General features: G+C 40.5%; 1 protein-coding gene across 4 annotated transcripts in view; it reads right to left on the bottom strand.

Annotated features, from left to right (window-relative positions):
- The window catches only part of TANC1 (tetratricopeptide repeat, ankyrin repeat and coiled-coil containing 1), a 261,224-nt gene that overhangs the window by 149,857 nt on the left and 84,987 nt on the right, over positions 1 to 26,380 (bottom strand). For all 4 annotated transcript variants that reach the window (XM_066346733.1, XM_066346736.1, XM_066346734.1 and 1 more), the window contains one exon: positions 22,021 to 22,100. In XM_066346733.1, the coding sequence (XP_066202830.1) occupies positions 22,021 to 22,081 (61 nt within the window). In that variant the 5' untranslated portion in view covers positions 22,082 to 22,100. The remainder of the gene's footprint in view (positions 1 to 22,020; positions 22,101 to 26,380) is intronic.

Below are 26,380 nucleotides of genomic sequence, written 5' to 3'. Positions count from 1 at the left end.
GAGTAACATTGCTTCCTACCTTTCATAGGGTGTTTCCTTTTTGATTAACTCTATCTGGAGGTTAGACTAAATTAAAGAGGAGGAAAGAAAAGACAATAGCTAAAAAAAAAAGAAAAAGAAAAGACAATAGCTAAATTATGATCCAGGTTTCTGGCATAGAGAGTAGAATGATCATCTCTGAAGGTCCACTCGGTGATAAACAAGCTTGAAGAGGCCCCCCCAGGCTGCAGAGACAGGGTCAAACATCTTCATCATGTGAAAAAAGATTATAAATATAGAAAACAAAAGATGTTTCAGAGAAGAAAGAAGGCTATAAGTTAATTTTTAAAACTCAAAGAAAACAAAAACTATTTTTTTGAATTGAGGTTGGCAAATCTAAAAGGACCCACTATGTTCTAGGCTGTTTCCCTGAAGGAGACTCACACCTGAACTCATCCTGGCAAAACTTTCAGTTGATTGTTTAAGAAAAAATTATCACAAGCACCCAAGGAAGTATATAGTATAAATAACAATAATAATGGATCAGAAAACCACAGAGACTTCCAAAGTAATCAGAACCTGGATCCCAACTAACTGCCCTCAGCCTTCCTGCATGAATTCCTGGGGCTGCCACAGCAAAGCCCCACAAACTGGGTGTCTTAAACAACAGAAATGTATTCTCACATTTCTGAAGGCTCTTAGTTCAAAACCAGGTGGTTGGGCAGGGCTCATCCTCTCTTTTACGGTTCTAGGGGATAATCTGGTCCACAACTTTATCTTAGTTTCTGGATCCTTGGCTTATAGACACATTATTCCAATATCTGCCTTCCTAATCACAGGAAATTGCTTTGTGCCCAATCTCTGCCTCCCTAATCACGGGGAATTATCTGTGTACACGTGTAAGGCCAGGGGCCGTGGCCGCCGTCCTGCAGGTTCGCATGGGATTCGGGCAGATGGTAAAGGAACTGTGCAGCCAGAAAATGGTGGGCCGTTCTAATTTATTCAAGTCTCATAATGGGGGACGACCAAACAAGCAGGGTTCCTAAGCTCCTCAGCATTCCGGACTCACTCGGACTCACAGGCCTCAGCACTCCCCACTCCCCAGCCAAACAGGGCAGGCCAAAATCTCAGGGCTCTCAAGCCCCTCAGCACTCCCTCTCTCCTCTCTCTCTCTCTCTCTCTCTCTCTCTCTCTCTCTCTGCACTCTCCAGCCAAAACCAGCTGAGGGAAAAAATCCCCTTCTCCAGTAAACAACAGCACACAGTGGCCCCTCCCAAGCAGGAAGGCAATCTGCGCTTTGCAATCTGCCACCCTGAGGGCCAGCACCCACAGACTCCCATAAACTACACACACATGGTGCTGCCTCAATACAAGCAAGCAACCCTAAAAACACTTGTTTACCCATCAACATGGCTTGTCTTTCCTAAGGACATCCATCACTCTGGATTAGGGCCCACGTACTCCAGCATGAGCTCGTCCACATCAGCAAAGGCCATACTTCCAAATAAGGTCATTTTGACAAGTACTGAGGGTTGGGATCTCAGTGTTATCTTTTTGGAGAACACAATTCCACCCACAACACTTCTCTGTTCTAACATCAAAAGCCAAAAGTAAAAAAAAAAAAAAATCTACAAAACCTGAGGGAGCATATGGCATGATCAGACCATATAAAACCAAACTGAGTTTTCTATTAACTGCAATATCAACCAAAAAACATTCTCAGATACTCAAAGGCTTATAAAACATACGCCCTATTTAACATTTTTTGAGAAAATGCTACTTAAGTGTCAAATTTAAGCCCTGGCCAGTTGGCTCAGTGGTAGAGTGTTGTCGGCCCAGTATGTGGATGTCCAGGGTTCAATTCCCCATCAGGGCACACAGGAGAAGCATCCATCTGCTTCACCCCTCCCCCTCAATTCTCCCCCCTGCAGCCATGGCTCCATTGAAGCAAGTTGGCCCTGGGCAATGAGGATGGCTCCATGGCTTCTGCCTCAGGCCCTAAGAAGTGTTTGGTTGCTGAGCAACGGAGCAATGCCTCAGATGGGTAGAGTATCGCCCGTTAGTGGGCTTGCCAGGTGGATCCCAGTCAGGGCTCATGTAGGAGTCTGTCTCTGCCTCCTCTCCACTCACTGAATAAAAATTAAAAAAAAAAATTTTTTTTTAAAGAATCAAATTTAATTACTTAACAGTGAGGACATTATAATTTTTTTTAAAAGCAAGAAACTATAAACCAAGCCCTTCAAATGCTTCACTCAACAGGCCCCCTTCTGCTTCCATGTCCTTCTCATGCAGGAAATGTGTTTTTCTAACAATATTCTTCACCCCACAGTGCAGAAAGAATCTCTGAAAACAACAGCACCCTGTGCCAGAACTTGTTAACAATGGCTAACATGTTTTACATGATTGTGACACTGAGCAGAGAAAGCTCTTTTCCCCATTCCCTCCTCAAAAAGCACAGGTACGTACCACGATGACCATTTTCACTGCCAAGGAATGGAAGTTACAAAAAAGAAAAATTTGAGTTTACCATATGGTCAACATTTTTTTTAAACATGTGGAATAACCCTTTAAGTCACACGCACAGCTTTGTATATGCCTTATGAAGACGGTGAAAATAATATGTGCCACAAAAAGCGAAAAGGAAGTTGTACAAAACGCAAGGTGGTGGTGATTCTTGAGAGGGTGGAAGTATGGATGCTTTTCTTTTCCCTTTCTTTTACATTTTAAGCCTGACCTATATTCTGATATTTTTATAATGAGAATGTTTTATAAAACTTTATTTTCCATTAAACATTTATTTGAAACATAAATTTGTATCCATCTCCTTTTACTTGCAGGTTTCCCAGCAAGCACCAAACACACGCCTACGCACAAGCACGCACGCACACCAGCCTCTAGCGAGTCCCTGCTTTTTCACATGCAGGCATTTTGACTGCCTATTGGTCTTACTCAACCTCCTGGACTTAGACTTGCCCTCGCCTGTCTCGCCCAAACTCTCCAGAGCATCTCTCCCCGGCTTCACTGAGGTCGGATTCTCTTTCTCATTGACTGTTCTCATAGTGAAGTTCTGTACTGGCTTCCTCCTCCTCCAGCCGCCCTGTGTTCCAAGATCCAGTTCCTTACCATATGGTGCTTCAAAGTAATTTAAAAAGCCTTGCTGTCCTGGCTCTGTCTACACTGACTTCTCTGCTTTTAACTTTCAATCTCCAACCAATTAATCCTCTTAACATTCACGTTTTCCCCAACCCCCACCTGAATATATACCCTTTTAAGAGAAAACTTTTTCCATATAAATTTCTTGGGGAGGAGGGTGACATGAGGATGATGAGGGTGGCGCCTCCACATCGCATGTCTCCCATCTATGTGGACGGCGCATGGGGCAGCCCTAGGGCTACAACCACACACTGGATATCCAACTCCTAGAGCCATTCTCTATCTCAGTTACATGTGGACCCCACCGTAATTGCCAGAGATCACTTACCCTGAACTTCCCATGAAGTGATAACCAAGTAACACATAGGATTTATGTTGAGTTCTATTTTAGCTGTAAATGTAATGTTCATCGAATGTAGCTGCCCTTATAATGATTAAGCCTGACTTTGTGCACCAAACACCTTGCTAAGCACACGATATACAGGAACTTAGTTATGTATCTTATTCCATATAAAGTAAGTGCTGTCATTTATTATAGTGCTCCTTTATTACAGATGAGGAAACTATGGCTTGAAGAGGCCAAGTAAGTTCTCTCGACTCCCACAGCCTATAAGTAAAAAGTCCAGATCTGAACCCAGGTAGGCAGCCTAAGCCCACAGTCAGTCTTCTTAATCATGGAACCATATTGGCCTGCCTCCCCACACCTTGTAGATCCCCAAACCAAGGCGTGGACCAAGCATGAAGTACTGTTTGATGTTTTTTTTTGTTTGTTTGTTTTTTTTATTTATTCATTTTAGAGGAGAAAGAGAAGGGAGGAAGGAGCAGGAAGCATAAACTCCCAATGTGCCTTGACCAGGTAAGCCCAGGGTTTCAAACCTATGACCTCAGCATACCAGGTCAATGCTTTTATCCACTACAGGCCAGGCTGTTTGATGTTTAAGAAATTCTATCATCCACAGAGAATTAACAAGTCATGTTTCTCTGAGTGATAATCATCGGGAACATTCTGTCATATTGGACAAGCTGACATTTTGGGGGTGGAAAAATAAGTGGAGGGAAAAGGCTTTTAGAACAATATCATACCCAGTACACCACCCCCTCACTAACTGCTCACATCCAAACTCCGGCAGTCCCGTCAGCACAGCTGGCTGCCAACGGGCCTCATTACAAGAGCAAGAATAAAAGGGAGCTGCTACCATTTATCTTATTTCAACTCCTTACACGGAAAATGGGGTCTATAAACATTTGGGGAGAAAATGCCTCAAAGTTTCTAGGCAGCATTTTAAAGTTTCTTCCCCACAAAAACACATTAAAAATGCAATACAATCAATTCAGTGCACAGTCTAGAAAGAAGCAGACTAAATCAATTGTGTACATGTGGCTATTTAACAAGATCCTTTTCCAGCCTGCACTGGTGAGACAGGGAGTGCGGAGAGAATGAGATGACTTTACATTTTCTGCCTCTGTCATTTTATTTGTTATATTCCTCCTCCATCATCAACACACACACACACACACACACACATCATTGCTCCATTTTTGAAACAGCAGCCTCAATGACTTGTCTGGTAAAATATCTTAGCAACAATGTCAATATTGTCTCACCACAGCTAACCATATTAACATTCCACTCTAATCATGATTTCTCAAATATAAAGCGGAATGCAAGTTACGCACTTCATTCACTCTGAGTTTCAACTGGGAAAAATCGCCCTCTAACATTTTCTATACAGTTGCATGTAAATTAAACATCCAAATTGTATTCAATACCTATTAGTTTTTGTGTAGCTAACTTTCAAGTGTGAGAATAAGCAAATGATAAGGAATCGGCATAAACAGAAGAACCAAATAAAATAGACTGACAGACTGCTTTGATCAAGTCCTGTCCCTTGTTATTTCTGTAATGGAATCCTTTCACTCATCTGCTTGTACATCTGTATTTCAAATTCAGCTTTCCAGGGCTGCCAAGAACAGTTTACTAGAAAACGGGGAGAGCCCTTCCTCTTAAGAGTTTTCTAAGTCGCACACACATCCTTCTGCTGGGGCTGCCTGGGGCTGACCCCACTTACACACAGGAACAATTGGCAAACCAGCAGCTTCCAAACCTGGCTACCCATTCCAAATCAATTTTAAAAAATACAGAAGCTCGGGCCCCACTGACAGTGAATGATTCAGGAGGTCTGTTAGAAATCTGAACCACAAGTGGCTCCAGTGAACTAGCCAGGTTCAGGACTCACTAGACAACTGCATTCGAGCCAGTTTTTCAAAGCTGAGGTGAACACCAAGTCACACGGGCACACCTTTGAGAGTGCCCACTCCTCTCTGCAGAGCTCTGGTAAGGGAGCCTCACCATCAAGTCTCCCATTCCTTCCCCCTCGCCTCTCCAGGCAAACACATGCCTGCCTAGACGTACAGCCACTGTTCTCAGCACGCAGCTAAGACCCGGCTATTACGGTGGTCTCCAGACTGCTACATCTGCTCTAGACAGAATGGCCAGGGCCACAGCTGCCACACAGACAAGGGAACGAACGAAACAAACATAGCTAAGACTCCACCATTTACTAACACCTGCAAAGGAAGGTCAAGGGGTAGAAAAGCAAAGAAGCCAAAACGGCGTAGCAATTACCACAAATTATAATAACAGCAAACATTTATAAAATGTTTACTATAATCCAGTCACTGTTCTAAGTACTTCAACTCATTGAATTCTCCTCGGGACAACCAAAAATCCTAGGAAGTAGATATGGTTAGCATCTCCACTTTAGAGACGCAAAGAAGGAAACGGTGAATTTAAGCAACTTGACCTAGAGCCAGCCTAAGCAACCTGGCTGCTATACTGCCCTGCACACAGGCTTTGGAGACGGAAAAACTGGATTCAAACCCTGCCTCTGCCATTAGTAACTGTGTAATTTTAAGCTAGTTCTTCAACCTCTCCTACAAATCTATTGATTATGTGAGGTAACTGTTTATAAGTATTTTTTTAATGTTTATTTTTATTGATTTTAGAGAGAAAGGAAGGGAGAGAGACAGTAACAATCTATTCCCGTATGTGCCCTGACCGGGAATCGAACCAGCAGGCTCTGTGCTTCAGGACGATGCTAACCAACTGAGCTATCCAGCCACAGCTGTTTATAAGTATTTAACATAATCTCTGATACATAGTAAACACTCAAAGAACAACTTTTACTAGTACTGCCATATTTTCTCCCAGGGTGAATTCACTTCCTGATGAATTCAACTTTTGACTATCAAAAACTCATGATAGAAATGAAAATATTTGTATATTTTATTTCCTTGATTAATAGGCATTTCCCAAAACCAAGGTTACCATGGGGTAAAATAAAAAGAAAAAAATTCCCCACACTGTCAACATTATCATGCCTAAAGTTTAAGGAAAAAAAGAAAGCCTTCGTTTCATTTGACCCTACCTATACGGTTACTAATTGACACAGATAGATTATTATGTCTATTAATCTATCTAATTGACACAGATAGATTATTACCCTCATTTATAGGCAAGAACACTGAAGCTCAGAAAACTGAAACAACTTGTTCAAAGAGAACTAGTAGGTATGCTCAAACTAGTTATTACTAAGTTTTCTGAAGTCAAACCAGCAGAATGCTTATGTTTAAGATGCTGCTTCCAAAAAGCAGAAGGAATTTGAAGTACGATTTGGGGAGTCCAACAACCATGGTAACAATTTCATGGATGGAGGGAGAAAAACTCCAGAATTTTTACTCTTCAGAATCTTACAGCTAAGGAGGCAGAGCGCTAAGAGGTTTAATCAGATTAGCAGCATCAAAACTCTTACACAAAGCAGGGACAGAAAGCCGACCTCCCTGAAATAATGAATCGTAACCCCTCAATCAGTTTTCAACATTGAACTTACAGAATTAAAACAAAATCCTTCACTTAATCCTATCAAAAAATGAAGGATGATTTTGCTGAATCTTATTAGGTTTTATAACTCAAAATTAACCATGACATGCTTGACTTGTTAGGAACTCTAGCTAGTACATGATCAATGAGTAACTTTACCAAAATATTAAAACAGTTACCAAACCTAACAGAAAATAGGTTAAATGAACAGGCAGGCCAGAGAAACAAATTTAAACCTTTACTTCTGACAAATACTTATGTATCATAGAGTAGCTGCCAAGCATGGATTTAAGCACTTGATAAACATCAACTCATTTGATCCTCATACGTGAATCACGAGGTGCAGAAATTTAAGCAATTTGCTCAGGTTGATACAGCTGGTAAGCGGTGGAGCCAGGCTGCAAATCCAGGCAGTCTGGTTTCAAATGACCAATAAACATAGGAAAATGTGTTTGAATTCATCCTAAAGAGCTGCATAATTACAACAGTGAGACACAGATTTTTCCTATCCTACTGGCAAAGATAAAAATAGTTTGATTATAACCATGGTTAAAACTGAATAATCATTCTCATATACAGAAGATAGAATTGTAAATTTAATGCCACATTTTTGAAGGGCAATTTGATAAAATCTAGAAAAATCATAAATGAACAAACTTGTTCACCCAAAGTTTTTCTTACAACTATTCTCATGAAAGCAAAGGCCATTTATATACAAGGAGACTTCACTCTAGTATTGACTGTAACGATGACAACAAAAACGATACAATCATCAACAGGGTAATAATAAAAAAATTATAAAATACTTGTCTGATATAATACTAACTTTTTAAAAAATTTTTATTTATTCATTTTTAGAGAGGAGAGAGGGAGAGAGAGGAGAGACAGAGAGAGAGAAGGGGGAGGAGCTGGAAGCATCAACTCCCATATGTGCCTTGACCAGGCAAGTCCAGGGTTTCGAACCGGCGACCTCAGCATTTCCAGGTCGACGCTTTATCCACTGCGCCACCACAGGTCAGGCCAATACTAACTTTTTTTTTTTTTTTAATGTGCCTTGACCGCGGGCCTTCAGCAGACCGAGTAACTCGTTGCTTGAGCCAGTGACATTAGGCTCAAGCTGGTGAGCTTTTGCTCAAACCAGATGAGCCCTCACTCAAGCTGGCGACCTCGAGTCTCGAACCTGGGTCTTCCGCATCCCAGCCCGATTCTCTATCCACTGTGCCACCGCCTGGTCAGGCCCAATACTAACTTTTTAAAAGCCTATATATTATTAGTATGTGCTAACATAAAAAAGGGTCTAAAAATGCACTCGATCAACACAAATTTACAAAATGAAACACACTGTAAGCCTTGTGTGGGTTTTCTGAATGATTTATATATTTATGTGCATGTGCGCATGTGCAGGGTGTAGCAACAGTAAGTTTACAGTTGCATGCACTTTGAATACAATAACAAATAAATAAATAGAATAATACAAGAATAAACGTGTTTTCGCAAGTAGGTTTTCAGTTATGAGTACATGAAACAGTTTATTCTTGTATTACTATTTATTAATCATTGTATTTGAAAGTGGATACAACTGCAAACCTCCTTCTGTCCCACCCTGAAAGATCAAACAGGAAACCAGTAACACTGACAGCCTTTGGGGAGTGAGGAGGGAAGCAGAGAAGATACCTGGATGGGGAAGCAGTCAAGATACAGGGCTGACCTCTTTATTTTTAAAACCATGGTTTAGCTCTTTTTAACTGTTACATGTATGGCGTTTGAATGGCTTTACCAAAATAAATAAATAAAATTTAAAAAGGACGGATTTATAATAGTTTCAAGGACTCCAAACAAAACTGAGCTTTAAGATACAGAAAAATAGAGATATTACTCAAAGTGACTAATGAGTGTACATTAAGTCCTCGTAAGAATTTCAGAAATAATTCTTCTACTAAGGGAAAAAGAAAGCACTCTAAGTGAAAAAAGAAAAACATCAAAATGAAGACCCCTGGAGAAATTATAAATGTAAAGGAAATCTACTATCTTCTATTTCAAGGATAGGTTTTCCTTTAGAATTACTAAGTGATGAAGATAAAAATAAGGAACCCTGACAGAGACATAGTAGAAACTGAACTGGTCTGAAATCAGAAACGATACTTTGATACTACCTTTGCTTTAGCTGTATGACCTTGGGCGGTGTCTTGAGTCCTCTTTGCCAAATAGTCCTCAAAAAATAAAGACAACTCAATTTCTAAGATCCGTTTAAATATGAAACCTTTGATTTTATTAAGTTATCTTAGTTTTGAAGACTTCCTACCAGTAATAATCTAAGAAAATAAGCCGCAGATAAAAACTTTTACACTTAAGAAAACAGCAATTAGGGAGATGCTTAACTCTCTGGAACTACCCTTGCCTGCTGTCAGGCACTCACCAGGGGCTAGGCTTCCAGCACATCCCGGCAGCAGGAAGCACGGAGGCTTTTTGACTTTGCACAGAGGCAGGGTACTCTCAAGTACGGTGGAAACCCAGGTGACTTATTTGAGCTGGTTTCATGCTTCTATTCTGGTTTCTCTATAAAATAAATGTCTTAAATATAAGCATGCAGACTAGCAGAGCTCAACTCTCAGCACAAACATAAAATTTTAACAATGCAAGACACATTCTACCCATGTAACACAGGCAGTTTCACTATTAACAACTCCAACAAAAATTCCCCTTCGTGTGACTTTATTAGGAAACCCCACTACTACACACCAGAGGCAGAGCTAGGAAAAGGGGAGAACCAGACAGAAGAGCCTCAAACATTCCCAACGGAAAAATGTATAAGCACATAAAAAGACAGTCCTTAATGAGGAAATATAAACGGGCACTCAATATTTAAAGAAAAGAGGTCAACCGATTGCAAAGAAATGTGAATTAAAACCAAATACATGTGCCCTAGCCAGATAGCTCAGCTGGTTAGAGCACTGGCCAGATATACAGAGGTTGGTGGTTCAATACCTGGTCAGGGCACATACAGAAACAAATTGTTTCTCTCTCTCCCTTCCTCTCTCTCTAAAATCAATACATAAATTAAAAAAAAATAAAAAAATGTTTGCCTGGCCTGTGGCGGTGCAGTGGTTAGAGCATCAACCTGGAATGCTGAGGTCACTGGTTTGAAAGCTGGGTCTTGCCAAGTCAAGGCACAGACAACAAGAAAGCAATTAACAACTAACCTGAAGAAACTATGAGTTGATATGTCTCACTACCCCCACCTCCTTTTTCTGTAAAATCAATAAAAATAAAATCTTAAAAAAAAAATACAGCTCGACCAGGCAGTGGCGAAGTGGATAGAGCTTTGGACTGGATGCAGAAGGACCCAGGTTCGAGACCCCAAGGTTGCCAGCTTGAGCACGGGCTCATCTGGCTTGAGCAAAAAGCTCACCAGCTTGGACCCAAGGTCACTGGCTCGAGCAAGGGGTTACTCAGTCTGCTGAAGGCCCACGGTCATGATACATATGAGAAAGCAATCAATGAACAACTAAAGTGTTGCAACGAAAAACTGATGATTGATACTTCTCATCTCTCTCCGTTCCTGTCTGTCTGTCCCTATCTATCCCTCTATCTGACTCTCTCTCTCTCTCTGTCCCTGAAAAAAATGAAATAAAAACAAAAAAAAAACCCCACAATTAAAAAAAAAATACATGTCTTAACTATAAAATTGGCCAAGATTACAATCCACAAATACCTAATACAGGCAAGAGTCATGCAAGCAGGCACGCTCACACGCCACTTACACAGGTGGCAACCAGTACAATCCTGGGAACAATTTGGCAGGAGATACCATGAGCTTCTGAAAAGTTTATTTTCTTTCACTATTAATTCTTTGCCTAGAAACAGTCTACTAAAATAATTAGATTTGTACAAAGATACTTATTCCCCAGAGTTGTTTTTTTTTAAAGAAAAACACGAAACAATTAAAATGCACCCAAACAAAATCATGGTATATTGGTATAATAAAGTATTAGGTGTTTTTCAAAAGACAAATGATATTAAAAAAGATAAAACAAATGAATTATTTTGGTGTGTTTTTTTCTTTACTCCTATCGGTATTTTACACACTTTCTCCAATGGGCACATACTATATTGGGCACTGATTCAAAGATCCGTATTTATTCTCACTTTAACTTTTCCCAAACCAAAATGTATGTAGTAGTTGATGGCATGTTAACATCGCTACCAGGCAGCTGGTGGCTGCAGCACGGCAGTCACTGCGCAGACCCGGGTGACCGCGTCTGGGAGAGGAACCAGACAATTGCAACCCCTTTCAGGTTGCAGTCAACAAACCACTTAAGGTCCATTGTGGAAAAAATAAAAACCCTGCATTTCATCTGAAAGCTTTCCATTTAAAGCCTCCTTTTGAAGTCATGAAAGGATGGCACCAAACTGGCATCAACAGCTTGGAATAAAGCCCAGGAGAAGAGAGTGAAGAACTTGAACACTGCAGCCTCAAGGCTCTTAATGGCAGAGGTGACGTTGTAGGGGGAGGGAGGGACTGATGACTAGGTAAAAAATAATAATTTAGAAGAATCAGCCTCTGAATATAAATTTGAAATACCTCAGCCTTTTATTTCATTTACATTTCCTTCTATTTTATGAAAAAGATTGAGATATAAAAGACTAACTCGGCCCTGGCCGGTTGGCTCAGTGGTAGAGCGTCAGCCTGGCATGCAGCAGTCCCAGGTTCGATTCCCGGCCAGGGCACACAGGAGAAGCACCCATCTGCTTCTCCACCTCTCCCCCTCTCCTTCCTCTCTGTCTCTCTTTTCCCCTCCCGCAGCTGAGGCTCCATTGGAGCAAAAGATGGCCCGGGCGCTGGGGATGGCTCCTTGGCCTCTGCCCCAGGCACTAGAGTGGCTCTGGTCACGACAGAGCAACGCCCCGGATGGGCAGAGCATCGCCCCCTCGTGGGCATGCCAGGTGGATCCCGGTGGGGCACATGCGGGAGTCTGTCTGACTGCCTCCCGGTTTCCAGCTTCAGAAAAATACAAAAAAAAAAAAAAGACTAACTCTAAAAAAGAAAATCTTCAGTAGTATAAAAAACATTTTAAGTTTTAAAGTATAAATATTATGTCAGTTTAATGGACAGTAGAGTTCTTTCTTTTTAACTAATTTTATTTTTAAATAAAAATAGTCCATAAAATAATGGCGTGTTTTATAAATTAATGAAATAAGGCATTGCATTTATAACCAGAATAATAAAAACGTGCTACGGGCCAAATTGTGCCCCCCCCCCCAAATTCCTATGCTGAAGCCCTATCCCCCAATGTGACAGTATTAGGAGGTGAGGCCTATGGGAGGGAAGTAGGTTCAAATGAGGTCATGAGGGTGGGGTTAGTGTCCTTACAAGAAGAAACACCAGAGAGCTTGCTGTTTGTCTCTTGCCCTGTAAGGACACAGGGAGGAGAAAGCCTTCTGCAAGCCAAGAAGAACCTCCATCAGAACTCAACCATGCACATGCCCCCATTTCACATTTCCAGCCTCCAACAGAGAAAATAAATCTGTTGTTTAAGCCACTCAGTCTAGGGTACTTTGTTATGGCAGCATGAACTAAAACAAGAAAATGCGTCATGAAAAATTAAAATATCTTTAGTAGCTGGTACTTGAGAAAAAAGCTTTCTACATAACTCTAAAGTTACCTAGAAAATCTGCTTAGGGGTGAGATGGGAACAAACAAACCCTTACAAAAATATAAAGCATTCACATAATCACTTTTAAAATTTGAGAACTGGAAAAGTATACAGTCCTTAGGACAGTGGTTCTCAAACTTTTTAAAGTCGGGGCATGTTTAAATTCCTACAAATAATTGTAGGTGCACTATATACAAATTTCTGAAAAATATGTTATAATAATTAAGTCAAATATTAAAGAAAAAATATAAAGTCCAAGCATGCTTTTATGGTAATTAAATGAAATAAATACAACAAAATTAAATTTATTGACATTAAAAAACATTTTTATGTTACACTTTGAGTTATGCTTTTTAGAATTCGTAAAAAAGAGGGGTTAAAAAATAAACTACAAAAAATTTATCTTTTTATATATTTAGATACATTCTTAGTAAGATTTAGTAAATTCGGCAGGTCCCAGCATGAATGTGTTAAGGTTTTTCATTCTCGTGTTTATGAAAAACATGAGCCTGACATGTCCTAGCGATTTTTTCAATGTTTGGGCATATATTTGAAAGGCAAACTCTCATTTCATTGTCAATACATTGAAGAATTCCTCTCTTTTTACTCTTAATTGTGTTGAGTGCAGAAAACCCCCACCATACATATTATCTTAACTTTACACCAAAGGATAGAAGAAACTTGCCTCCAGTCTTTCCAGAGAACATGGGGGTAGTGTAAACAATCCAGCACCACAGCTTAACAGCCTTTTGTAACCTAATCAGGCAAGTGAGGTGGGGGGTTGGGCAGACTGTCAGCTTACAGCCAATTCCCCATACCTCTGTCCCCCAAAAATCTAAACTCCAAAAACCCTGTTGGTTTTTTGGTCCCCAACAGGCACATATTTCTTTCTTTCTTTCTTTCTTTTTTAGAGAGACAAAGAGAGAGTCAGAGAGAGGGATAGATAGGGACAGACAGGAACGGAGAGAGATGAGAAGCATCATCAATTGTGACACCTTAGTTGTTCATTGATTGCTTTCTCATATGTGCCTTGACCGCGGGCCTTCAGCAGACCGAGTAACCCCTTGCTCGAGCCAGCGACCTTGGGTCCAAGCTGGTGAGCTTTTGGTTAAACCAGATGAGCCCGTGCTCAAGCCAGTGACCTCAGGGTCTCGAACTTGGGCCCTCTGCATCCAAGTCCGACGCTCTATCCACTGCGCCACCGCCTGGTCAGGCCAGGCACGTATTTCTCTGAAATACTATAGGGCACACCTGGAAATCTAGGGTGCACTAGTGCGCCCTGGCGCACACTTTGAGAACCACTGCCCTAGGGTGTCAGCAGTGTTCTGGTGGCTCTTCTCCGTCCTTAGCCTGGAGTTGCATCCAGGCTGTCAGCCTCTGCTACCAGCCAGTCCCATGGTCTTGAAAAACTCCAGCAAGTGCCCAAACCATTACCCACATGCATGTCCTGGAACAGAGACATCTATCTCATTCTTCAGTAATTTGTGCTCTGAGACAGTCTCAGGGCACAAAGAATCTCATCATGGATCAAATCTAGCAGTTTGATGTTCCCAAACTCTTAAAAATGGTCAACTCTCTGACACAAATAAACTTAAAGGGAATAGAGAATTAAAAACCAGTTACTCAGGGTCTGTTTTATCTTTGTCTCCACAACAGTGCTGTGGTCCCCAGAACATATGACAAGAATCTCAAGTCTATATCTGGTACCTTTGATGGCTGGTGTGTTATGACCAGCCTGCTACCAATGGGGAGACAATGTGGGAGAGAGTCGAGAGACACAGATCCTGCTTTCTAACTCCACGACTTTAGATGTGAAGACGGGTCTCTCAATTTGGCCACCCGACTTATTACATGACAGCCATCCTGCTGGACAAGTGCAAGGTCAATGTCCTCATGTCTCTAAGAGGAACAATAAATTTAGTTCATCCTCCACGGAGAGAAGAAGTCAATCTAGGTAAAAATCTTTGCTAGACCACCTGCCCTCCTCTCAGGAACTATATTTGCCAGTGGATTCTACGAGAAAAAGCTTCTGACATTTTTGTAGAACAGAAATAAAACCTTGGAAATCCCCCTTCTAAAAAATGAACAAGATCACATGAAAATTCAAATATAAAGTTTTTAATGGAGTTGAAGAAGCTACACAGGACAAAGTTCTTTGAAAACTTGGTCTCTACAAAATAGGATCATTGTTTTTGTTTTTACAGAAAGACTGCTTTAATGAAGAAAAAAAAAGCTTGTGAAATGAAATTACATTTAACCAGAAAAATGAACTCTGAATTGTGAATTTATATTTCCCTGTTAACTTTCCTACTGAATTCATATATATATATACATACAGAAAGGTATCCAAGTAAGTAAGTGTTGTTTGCGAGTTTTGCGACATCCCTTACGATGATTTGAATAGGCTGTGACTTGCTGGAGGTCTCACTAGCCATCCAAAGTGGAAGACACAGAATGAACCTAAATTTCACTTTCTTCTTAGTGCACAGCTTTCTCCACTTACAACCCTCCTACGAAACATGCAGTTCAGGATGGACCAGTTTGGTCCATTAAGTGTAGGTGTCCAATGTATGATTGATGCTCTCAGTACGTATTTGTTCCTTCTCTTCTCTTTTTGATTCTTTAGATTTCCCTAAAACTTGTGGGAAAGCTACAAAGAGAATGGGGAGCAGGGACTTCCACATAGAAAGAGCTTCACTAACTACAAATATGTTTTAGATGAAACATCTCAGAAACTTTATGAACTGCACTTAGAAATCTATTCTTACAGCTGCTTGCTGACTCCTGAAATCTCTTGAGCAAAGGAAAAAGCCTTTCAGTTTAACTTCACAAACAAAAAGGATAAAATACAAGTACTTGATATAGGCCAAAAAGTAAAAATAAGTGGTTTTCAAAGTGTCAAGCTCCGTACAGCAAACAATTCAGAGATGTCCCACTTTTGTTATGAGGGAAAGGGTACAGGGAGCAGAAGCGCCTTCAGTATCCAAAGCTGACAGGAAGAATCAGTCTTTGGAGAGGCAAGTCATGGGAAGAAGCTTCTAGAACATCACTCTTTTGCCTGAGATCACTCCTGGTTTCTCCTCAACAGAGAAGGGTCAAGAAGTTTTAGAAGGGTTTTGTTTGTTCTCTAAGGTACCACAGAGTTTGCTCAAGCAGGCAAAGCTGTACACAACATACCGCAGAAGCCAGATGTCAATCAAGACCATGTTACAAAGATGTTCTCTTGTTTAATAGCATCCTGTAAATTAAGAAATTTGACTAATTTCAAATAAACTGAGAGGTTAACAAACTGGGATTTGAATCTGTACCTTCTAATCTTAAAAACTATGCTTTTGCTAAACTTTGTGACATGCACGAGGGACAACAAAGAGAAAAACTGAAAAGGGGACAATCAAACCAACTGGAACAGATTTCTTGCTCCTACTAAAATCCAGCCAGGTTCCATCCTGTGTTTAAACCATAATATTTTACAGAATTTGTTTAAATACAATACTTATACTGAATTACTTCTGCTTGTTCTGTTGCTTGGGAAACATTTGTGGGGCCAGTTAACAACAAGATACCAAATATCCAGAACTCAGCAAGACAGTCCCTGCACTAAATTCCTAAGTAATAGCCCACAACCACAGAAAATGGGCAATGCAGCACAGAATAATCAAAAGCAGCTTCATATTTTCCAGATAAAACAAAGTATCGTTTGTATTGAGGCATTTTTAGAAGGTACCACCGAAAACCAGACTGCAGCCTGGAATGGCTTAAAATACCACATTTAACAATCACATCAATGGCTTTTAAACTTTAGAGGCAAACAGCTTCCTTTTACTACAAATTCAAAATGAAGGATTAGATGCAAAGCAAACAGATTAATTCAGTACACACTCAAGCTTAGAGACTATCCAATGTCTTAATTAACACCACTACAAGTGTATTTTGCCAACTAACTGGGTTTTAACAATGAAAAGGGGAAGGTCAATTTTTAAAAAATAAATAGCTTCAAACTAAGCCCCTCCGCTGAAAATAAAAAACAGATAATTAAACTGAAAGGAAAAGACTAATAAATAATTATGTTGGTATATTAAGCAACCTTTCCTTAATCAGTCTATATTTTAATTGAGGCAGGACCAAAATGAAAACTTCACTGAACTTGGGTGTTCTGCCTCAACTTGAAGCTACTTCCACACCAATATGGAGTAACCAGGAGCGTCAGACAGAGCCAAGGACTATGGATTCGAGCCTGGCAGAGGAAAGGAGAGGGCTGCACAGAGAAGGGGAGAGACCAAACCTCCTGAGGAGGGCAAGAGGCCTTGCTTATCTAATGTTTCCAAAATGATGCCAGTATTTCCAGGGTTAAAACAAAAACACTATCAACCGTGATCTTGGATTATAGCATAGATATTAGATAAAATTACATTTACCTTCTTAGAGACTAGTAGGAAAAAAAGGTCCAAAACATAGCTAAGCCATTTATTTGCTACATGGAAGCAGTATCTATTATAATGAACTGCACTAGATCTCTGTGATTGGTTTGTTTTTGAAATACAGGGGACCTGCCCAGTGTCTATAATTGAAGAATCCTCTGCAATGCATGTCTTAGTGGGGGGTAGAGTCTACTTTGTCCTGTAGAAGCTAGTAACTCCAAATCCACATTTGTCCAGCCTCTCTTACAGCTAGATCTTAGGCATGACACCCAGGCTCAGCCGTTTAGATGCTCTTGCCCCACATGTTCAAGTTTCCCTTGGCTATTCTTCAGCATATTCTTGTTCAGATAAATTTTTAAATCAACTGGTTATGCTATGTTTTTTTGTTTGTTTGTTTTTGTTTGTTTTTCTTTACAGGGACAGAGAGAGAAAGAGGGATAGATAGGGACAGACAGACAGGAACGGAGAGAGATGAGAAGCATCAATCATCAGTTTTTCGCTGCAACACCTTAGTTGTTCATTGATTGCTTTCTCATATGTGCCTTGACCGCGGGCCTTCAGCAGACCAAGTAACCCCTTGCTTGAGCCAGTGACCTTGGGTCTAAGCTGGTGAGCATTTTTTGTTTTGTTCAAGCCAGATGAGCCCGCGCTCAAGCTGGCAACCTCGGGGTCTCGAACCTGGGTCCTTGGCATCCCAATCCAATGCTCTATCCACTGCGCCACCGCCTGGTCAGGCCGGTTATGCTATGTTAAGGAAAATGACAGGATTGTGGGAGTAGTGAAAATACTCCCTATAATCCTATAATAGTGGGTACATGTCAGTATACATTTGTCTAAACCAATAGAAGGTACCACACACCAAGAGTGAACCCTAATGTGAACTATGACTAAGGTGATAAAGATGTGTCAATGCAGGTCCATCAGTTGTAACAAATGTACTACTCTCATGGGGGACACTGATAATGGGGAGTCTTTTCTTGAGTCGAGTCCGGGAATATACAGAAAATCTTCTGTACCTTCCTTCTCAATTTAGCTGTGAACTTACAACTATGCTAAGAAAACTAAGCCTTCAAAAAAATAGGTAGAATATCATTAACCCTTTAAGTAGTGAGTTTTTTTCATGCTCGCTGACCCCTGGGAGTGAGTTGTTGTTTTTTTTTTCAAAAATGAAATTAGTTCCAGTTACATTTTTATTAACTTAAAATCATGTTTATTTGGTAACCAATTTATGGAAACAAGAAGAACATAAATTTGCCTCTTTTTAAAATAAAAATTTTTGTACAATCGTACTCTGGATGGTCAGGAGGCACGAGGACATACATGAACATTCGTACTACTCAAAAGGTTAAGGATTAAATGGAATATACAGGTAATTTTGTAAGATCTAGTGATTTATAAAAACAAATCTGCCCATTTTGGAAATATGGTATTTCTCTCCATTTATTCAGGTCTTCCTTTAAGTCAGGGGTCCCCAAACTACGGCCTGGGGGCCACATGTGGCCCCCTGAGGCCATTTATCCGGCCCCCACGGCACTTCTGGAAGGGGCACCTCTTTCATTGGTGGTCAGTGAGAGGAGCATAGTTCCCATTGAAATATTGGTCAGTTTGTTGATTTAAATTTACTTGTTCTTTATTTTAAATATTGTATTTGTTACCGTTTTGTTTTTTTACTTTAAAATAAGATATGTGCAGTGTGCACAGGAATTTGTTCATAGTTTTTTTTATAGTCCAGCCCTCCAACGGTCTGAGAGACAGTGAACTGGCCCCCTGTGTAAAAAGTTTGGGGACCCCTGCTTTAAGTCCTTCAGCAATGTTTTATTATTTTCTTCAATATAAGGTTTGTATATTTCTTCTTTGGTTGGTTGATATTTAAATTTTGTTTCTAATATAAAATGGGACTTTTTTTTCCTATTCATTTTCTAAACAAAGCTGCTATACAGAAAAGATTACTTTCCTATGTTACTCTAATATTCACTCTAAATTCTTACTAGGCCCAGATTTGATATAAAAATACTCCCAATCTTAGAGTGCAGCAATTATTTCATTTTCAAATTTAAATAAGCTTAATAATAGTAACACGAAAGTTTTCTGATAGTAAAGGTCATTTAAAATAAAGAGACATGGGGTAGCAGGTTGTAGACCTCTCCAGAGAGCTTCAAAATAAAGATAACACCTCATCTGCTTGTTTTAGATCCAGGTCCTGACATAAGAGCACGGGGAGGAACATAGATGGCCCCAGCTGGTGTTCCCCACGTTCTGGTTTGCTATTGATTTTTGTTCCCTGAAGCCTAACTCAAGGGCAAGAGAAAGACAGTGCTAATTTGCCTGATGGAATAGTAGAGACAAGGTCAATTTACTTTCCCAAAACACATTTTAAAGTTTTTAATACTGCATTCTCCAATGTGATCCTATAGCCTCCAGAAAATACTTTTTGCTTAGCTATAGAACTTCCCAGGTAAAAAAAAAAAAAAAAAAAAAAAAAAAGGCAGAATCATAAAAAAGTGCACATAATGGCTTTCAATAGTTTAATATTTCACTGTGCCTAATATTTCAAAAATCTTGATATAAATGTAACTTGAATTACCCACCAACATTTTACCAGTAGTTTAGATACATGTGATACCTTATTTTATGGCTACGAGCTGAGGATATAACACCTTTTAAATACTTCTGGAAAACACTTGTTTTCATTTGAATCCTAAATTTAACTCAGTGGTTATTTTCCATATTTTTAAAATAGGTTCAACATAAAAGCTGTAGCTCAAGATTGTCTGTAAAAACAATCCACAAAGGATAGGAAAAGGCGGAACTCAGTATTTTGGACATAAATATTTCCTAAATTTCTCTGATTATGAGTTCAAGTATATAAAAATGAATTTTCCTTTGTGTTTGCAACAAAGATTGGTTTTAATTGGAAACAGTAGAGCAAAATTTTTCCATTTTGCAGAAGATATTATTGCCCGAGTTTCAGAGCGGTCTCCGTAGATTAGCCAGCTTCAATTTACAGAGAAGCTTAACTATGATTTACTTATATAATGAGAGTTGGCACAGAGTTGAGCATATGAATTGTCACATTCCAAGTATTTCCCCCCATCATCTTGTGACATAACTTCAAGATTTAAAATTCCATCTGCTGTGTTCCCCAACTAATATAGCTGCGTTCTAGTTAAAAGGCACGTACCGTACAGATGTTTTATGAGAAATGTTCCCATTGCTTTTTTAAGTTGGTTTGCATTAGTGAAAAGCCATAGTGTGGGACTTATTACAAAGAAACGATTCAGAAAAAAGCAAACAACAACAACAAAAGAACAGTAGTTGCACTTAAAGACCAAATGGGGAATTAAACCCAAAATCACATGCTCAACCACTGAAAAAGTTTCAAATGTAATCTATGTCCACTGTCTGGTCCATCTGAAAGGCAGGTTGCCAAAAATTATTCATATACTGTTATTTCACATGAGTCTGGACTGGTAAAAAAACAAAACAAAACAAAACAAAAAAAAAACGGTAGGTCTGTTGTGACTGTTACCAAGCAGGAATTTTGGCTTGGAGACCCCTGGCCACTGGTTGGTAGCTCTAGCCAGACAGTTTAGGATCTAACTTTATGCTGAAAATTACAAAGGCACCTAAAGAAGCAAACAACAAAGCTCCTAGGATGAGTGTCAGATGAGCCAAAACTGGGGAAAATTAACTGCTTTCAGAAAACTAAAGAGAAGGATGTTTTTGGCCGTAACCCAACAGAGGGTGAGTGTCCCTCTGGATAGAAATTATGTGAACTGAAAATTCTCCATAGTAACAATTCTAATTAATTATTCAAAGCTAGGGGTTGATTTTCTAAGGGTAACAGTTGACTGTGGTCTTCTGTTTCTATGATTAAAAACTGGTTTCTTCTTTGTATCTGCTTACTCAGCCATTAATAAGAAGCTTCTAATGGAATCTTAACAGCAACTTAATAACAAAGACTCTACTTTTAAGGTGAGTTTGCCACTTTGCAGACTTGGTTTAAGGGATAATAGGAAATTTGTCTAGGTTCCATAATCAAAAAGTTTTTAAGTCCACTCTATCTGTAAGCACAGAAACAAACAATAGATATTAACAATATCTTCACAAGGTATTTCAGGATCTCTCGAATTAAAGCGTTAACTATAATTCAGTGATGTTTTGGTCCTAAGTATATTTATTTATATTTTAAAAGAAATTAGAACTGAAATGTTACTCAATATACAATAACTCAGAAAAACAGCCATTCTCCAACTCTGGATTAATGTAAATTTAGAGAGAATTGGCACATTTCAGGGAAATTAATCCATGCTAACAGCATTTTATTGTGCAATACAGGTAGACAATATGTAGCTTTTCCAGCAGGAGAAATAGGATGGGACACAGAGTGGTCACGAAAATAACCATAGCAGAGTTCGTTCGATGGACTGGAATGGACAGTCACAATGATCACATACGTACCAGCACTCCACAAACAGAGATGAAATCCAAGCCTTAAAATTAAGCAGCTCTCACCATAATGAAAACTAGCAGCCTGGCATTGCATGGGGCTACACCTGTTAAGGGGATAATTTGATACTCAAAAGATGAGGACCAGTCAGCGAGCAGTTGGTCAAACCTATAAAATGCAATCACATGTAAAGGGGTAAAGGGGTAAAGCTGCCTACAGATCAAATTCCTGGACACACCTGCTATCCCACAATGTCTCTAAGTCGAGCGCTGGATCTTAATGACCTGATGTTAAAATTATGGGAAGTCACTTCTCATAACAAATCTAGACATGCATTTAGCTTCTCACAGCCCCCAGGATGCTATTTGTTCTAACACGTATCACTTCTCTGACCCGTGCCCAGGCAGCGACGTCCGCCTGGCCTATACTGGGTCCTGCGGCCACGCCCACCAGGCTGGCTGAACCCCGGCATCCATGTGTACATACCTGTCTCCTTCTTGCTTCCCTTTCCCCCCTCTCGGCTCTTCTTCAGCACGGCCTTTAACATCTTCAACACGCCTCCGCTTCTAAAGAGATGAGGAGGGGAGGGAAGAGGCATTAATGGTTGTAAGTTAGACAGTAGCCTGCTTATTGACACAAGCGGTAACGTGTTCAGACAAACAGGTCGTCTGGATAATAATAAGGTACCTTGAGTTTTACATTAATTTCCTATGAATAAATTAAGATGAGGAGGCTAAAGACACAGGAGTGTTTTATAACTTTTAATGAAGTGATCAGAAGTTCACTGTCTTACTATAAAAGTTTTTTAAAAACCCACAAGAGTGCATTCTCAGCATTCCACATCTAATTAAGGTTAGGAGGGTAAATCTGGGCATACTACTGTAAGGTGTCTGGCGCTGGAATGTGGATTCTCCCAACCCCAGTACATCAAAAGAAAACAGTAAAACAGAGGCTCAGAAAGATAATGGTTAAGAAGGAAGCTACATGGTCAAAGGCATGTTTTACAGGTGCCACTGATTATATAACCACAAGGAAACCATTTGGAAGGCTATCAGAACGAATATACCTGTAAGCATTTCCAAAGTAAATACAGTGGGAACACATTTTAAACCTGATGTCAGGGATGTGATCAAACAGTGCACACCAGAAGGGGTTTTTACTACAAACAGTTACCACTCCTGTGGGGTGGGGTGGGGAGGAAAGCAGACCAGGCGGGGGCATTAGGGCTGAATCCTTTCAATAAACCAGCTGTATTTTTAAACAGGGTTGTACCGAGCATGTAAAAACAACACAATGGCCCAGGCCTAAGATGAAACATGAAACCATCCCAACAGCAAGAGACAAACAAAAGAACCATTATTTCATCATTCTGGCAGTCTCCTTCAGCTCTCTCTTCATTCCACTGACTGAGATGAGATGGCTGAACAACCCCAAACAGTAACAAATCTGGGTGGGTTGTGTTACCCATCACACCATCGCTAATGCACTAAAGAAAGGAAGGTAGAAGGCAAGCAGGTTGCTCCTGAAAGAAAAAAGAATGAAGAAAGAGGAGCGAGCAGAGAAGGGAGGGAGGAGCTCCCTACATAAAGCAGGGCTCCCCAACCTACCTAGTGCACTTGAATGATCCCCATGGCGTCCGGGGAACGCCCCCCACTACCTCTCAACCTCTCAACCGTAGAGTCAAGCACAGGTTTTAAGTGGATCACCAAGAGGCATGAAGAGTCCCAACGTGCTACCATTCACAGAATCCCACAACCTAAGTACACAGGGTGACCTCTTATCATTTGGGTCCAGGCCTGTATTTATTTTTCCATGCCTTCTGTTTTCCTGATGAAGACACAGAGATCCTAGGAGGCTGACTTGCCCAGGGGTCAGGCAGCTAATTAACAGAGGGGATAGAATCCACACTGCAGACTCCCAGTCAGGGTCCTTCTTCTTCCAGTGGACCCCACCCCACCCTCTTCTCAGAGCAATGAAAGCTTTGGGCAACAGCAACCTAACAAAAAAATTCAACAACAAACAAACTTCAGAAATACTAGGAAGTGTGTATCTAAAGCAGAATTTGGAGAAAGCTATATTGAAGTGTATTGGGGTTAAGTCATCTTCCTAGTAAGTCTTTACATGTAAAGGGGGCATGGCTTAAGAGTCTAATTCTTTTTTTAAATGTTACTTGAATGAACCCTGGTAAAAATATTTGGGTCTCACCTAAAGGACAAGCATTGAATTGGGAAGAGGGTCAACAGTGGGCTTCCACAGGGTAACTGTGGAAACACAAACTTCTGCCAGTCATGCTTAAAAGAAACAATACAAAATGTTGTACTGTGAAGAATGGTAGGCAAAATCATAATAAATAAACAGGTGCCTAGTAAGCACAGATATTTTCTTCTCCAAATAAGTCAATCAACCTGCAGGGTTTGTCATTTAGCAAAGACTATATACTTTAAAAATAAAGAATAATGTTGAAGAGCTTGTCCAAGGCCCCTTTAGAGCTCTTCTGGATTAATCCTGATTAATCACCTGGCTGGCACCAATCCACAGCCCTTCCATCATGTCATTTGGAATAGACGTCCATCAGGGCAAGCACCAGGAGACACTGACTTGGGCATCTCATCCCAGATACCCTGTGTGCCTATTGTTGGGAAGCTCAGCTGTTTTAGCATAGTCACATCTTCCACATCAATGATCTTAAGTGAATGAAGCTATCAGATTATTTGCTATAAATATTTTTTTTTCAAATCCTGCTTTACTCCACAAATAGCAAGTCTAGGGAAAGAGCTTAATTTAGATTCAAAACCTAGTCAAACTGTGGCCTGGAGAAACTCACTGATGAGGCCCGAGTGCAAAAGCAAGGAAGGCCTGAGACAGTCTCTGCCTGCCTTCATTCCAGCAAAAGAAACTGAGTCTGACACGCAGAAGTCTTGTTGACGGACAGCCTCACAGAATCAGCAACTGGTTTAGAATTTGTTCTGACCATTAACCTTCTTTCCCCTTCTGCTTTCATGGACACACCCCTGTTAACTACCTGATTGCTCACATACACAGAAGAGGCCTCACTTTGCAAGCCCATATGCATCACCTAAATGAGGCTCAACACATTTAACTGAACTTATTCTCAGAACTTAATGACTGAATCAATGAAACGGAGCAATCGACCAACTTGGCTTCTGGAATGTTAAGTCTTATAATTAAAAGTTTCAAAGGCAGGACTGAAGGGGACAAAATTATGCCACTTTGAAACTGCTTTTTGGAATACCGATTATGCTGTTTATTAAGAACAAGGGACTCAGAACCTTTGACCCTCCTCCTCTTCCTGTATAAGAGTTTCAAACAAACAAAAAAAACCTGTTTTAGGAAGGAGACCTCAGGATGCTGCCTTAGCCTAATTTGAATTAAGTATGGTAGTACAAGAGGGCTTCAGATAGGTGCCTATTGACTGGACCTGTCTCCCAGAGTTTCTAAGCCACCTAGGGGGGTTCTCCTGCCATGTGTGTCCCACTCTTTCTCAACTATCTGTAAATCGCCCATTCTTACTTCTGAAATCTAATACTCGACTCCCTTAATTTTTTCCTTTGTCCAAAATGTCTTGTATACCCAGTGATGCCTCACTGTCTTTGGGCATTTTCATGGATTTATGTCTATGTGAATTCACTATGTGCATGTATCAAACTTAGATTTTCTCCTGTTAAAAAAAAGGGTGGGGGAACCAGGCAGTGTCACAGTGGATAGAGAATTGAACTGGGACATGGAGGACCCAGTTTCAAAACCCCGAGGTCGCCAGTTTGAGTGTGGGCTCACTAGCTTGAGCGTGGGGTTGCTGGCTTGAGCATGGGATCATAAACATGACCCCATGATCGCTGGCTTGAGCCCGAAGGTTGCTGGCTTGAGCCCAAGGTCACTGGATTGAGCAAGGGGTCACTGGCTCTGCTGTTGCTCCCCCACCCTCCAGTCAAGGCACATATAAGAAAGCAATCACTGAACAACTAAGGTGCCGCAATGAAGAATTGATGCTTACCGTATCTCTCTCCCTTCCTGACTGTCCCTATCTGACCCTCTCTCTCTCTGTCAAAAGAAGGGGGGGGGGAGAGGAGGGGCACAAAGAAAACCAGATAGGAGGTGACAGAATACAATTTGACTTTGGGTGATGGGAATGCAACATAATCAAATGTCAAAATAACCTGGAGATGTTTTCTCTGAACATATGTACCCTGATTTATCAATGTCACCCCATTAAAATGAATAATTAAAAAAAAGGAACATGGAGACACACAGTGCAAGAGAAAAAAATAAGACTACTGCTAGAGAGTAAAATTCTGAAATTAACACCGATTAGGGCAGAGCTATGCAAAGTCACTGAGTCCCAATATCCATGGCCCAAAAGACACAACTGGAACTTGGTTTCATCACAGTACCTAAAGATGTGTCCATCTGAAGGGAGGGGGCAATCGAAAGAGCAGCTATAATAATAGGCTGAAGGGGCCAGCACTGGCAGTACACAGTCCAGAGAAGATTATCTGACAGCATCTATGTTCTTCTAAACACACACCCCACACCTAATTCTGGAAATGGACCCATTAGGCTTTCAGAGCCCAGTGCTATTAAACATTGGCATTGTATCACTACTTTCCCTTGTCCTGATTCTGTTCTCACTGAGACGTGCCTCATAATTTGGCTCTTTTCTCAGCCTAACAACAGTGAGGAGTGTGCTGGGCTAGTCAACCCAACACAACTGTCTGGCTTGTTGACAGATATTCTGGGAATAAATTAATAAACGGATGTTCTGGCTTTAAACAAAAGCTCTCATGAGCTTTGCTAAAGGGAGCCACTTTGCCAAGTATCATCTATTGGA

The sequence above is a fragment of the Saccopteryx leptura genome, chromosome 7 (genome assembly GCF_036850995.1).
Source record: "Saccopteryx leptura isolate mSacLep1 chromosome 7, mSacLep1_pri_phased_curated, whole genome shotgun sequence".
NCBI lineage: Eukaryota > Metazoa > Chordata > Mammalia > Chiroptera > Emballonuridae > Saccopteryx > Saccopteryx leptura.
The sequence above is the reverse complement of the archived record's forward strand: the minus strand, read 5'-3'. Positions and strand labels throughout refer to the sequence as shown.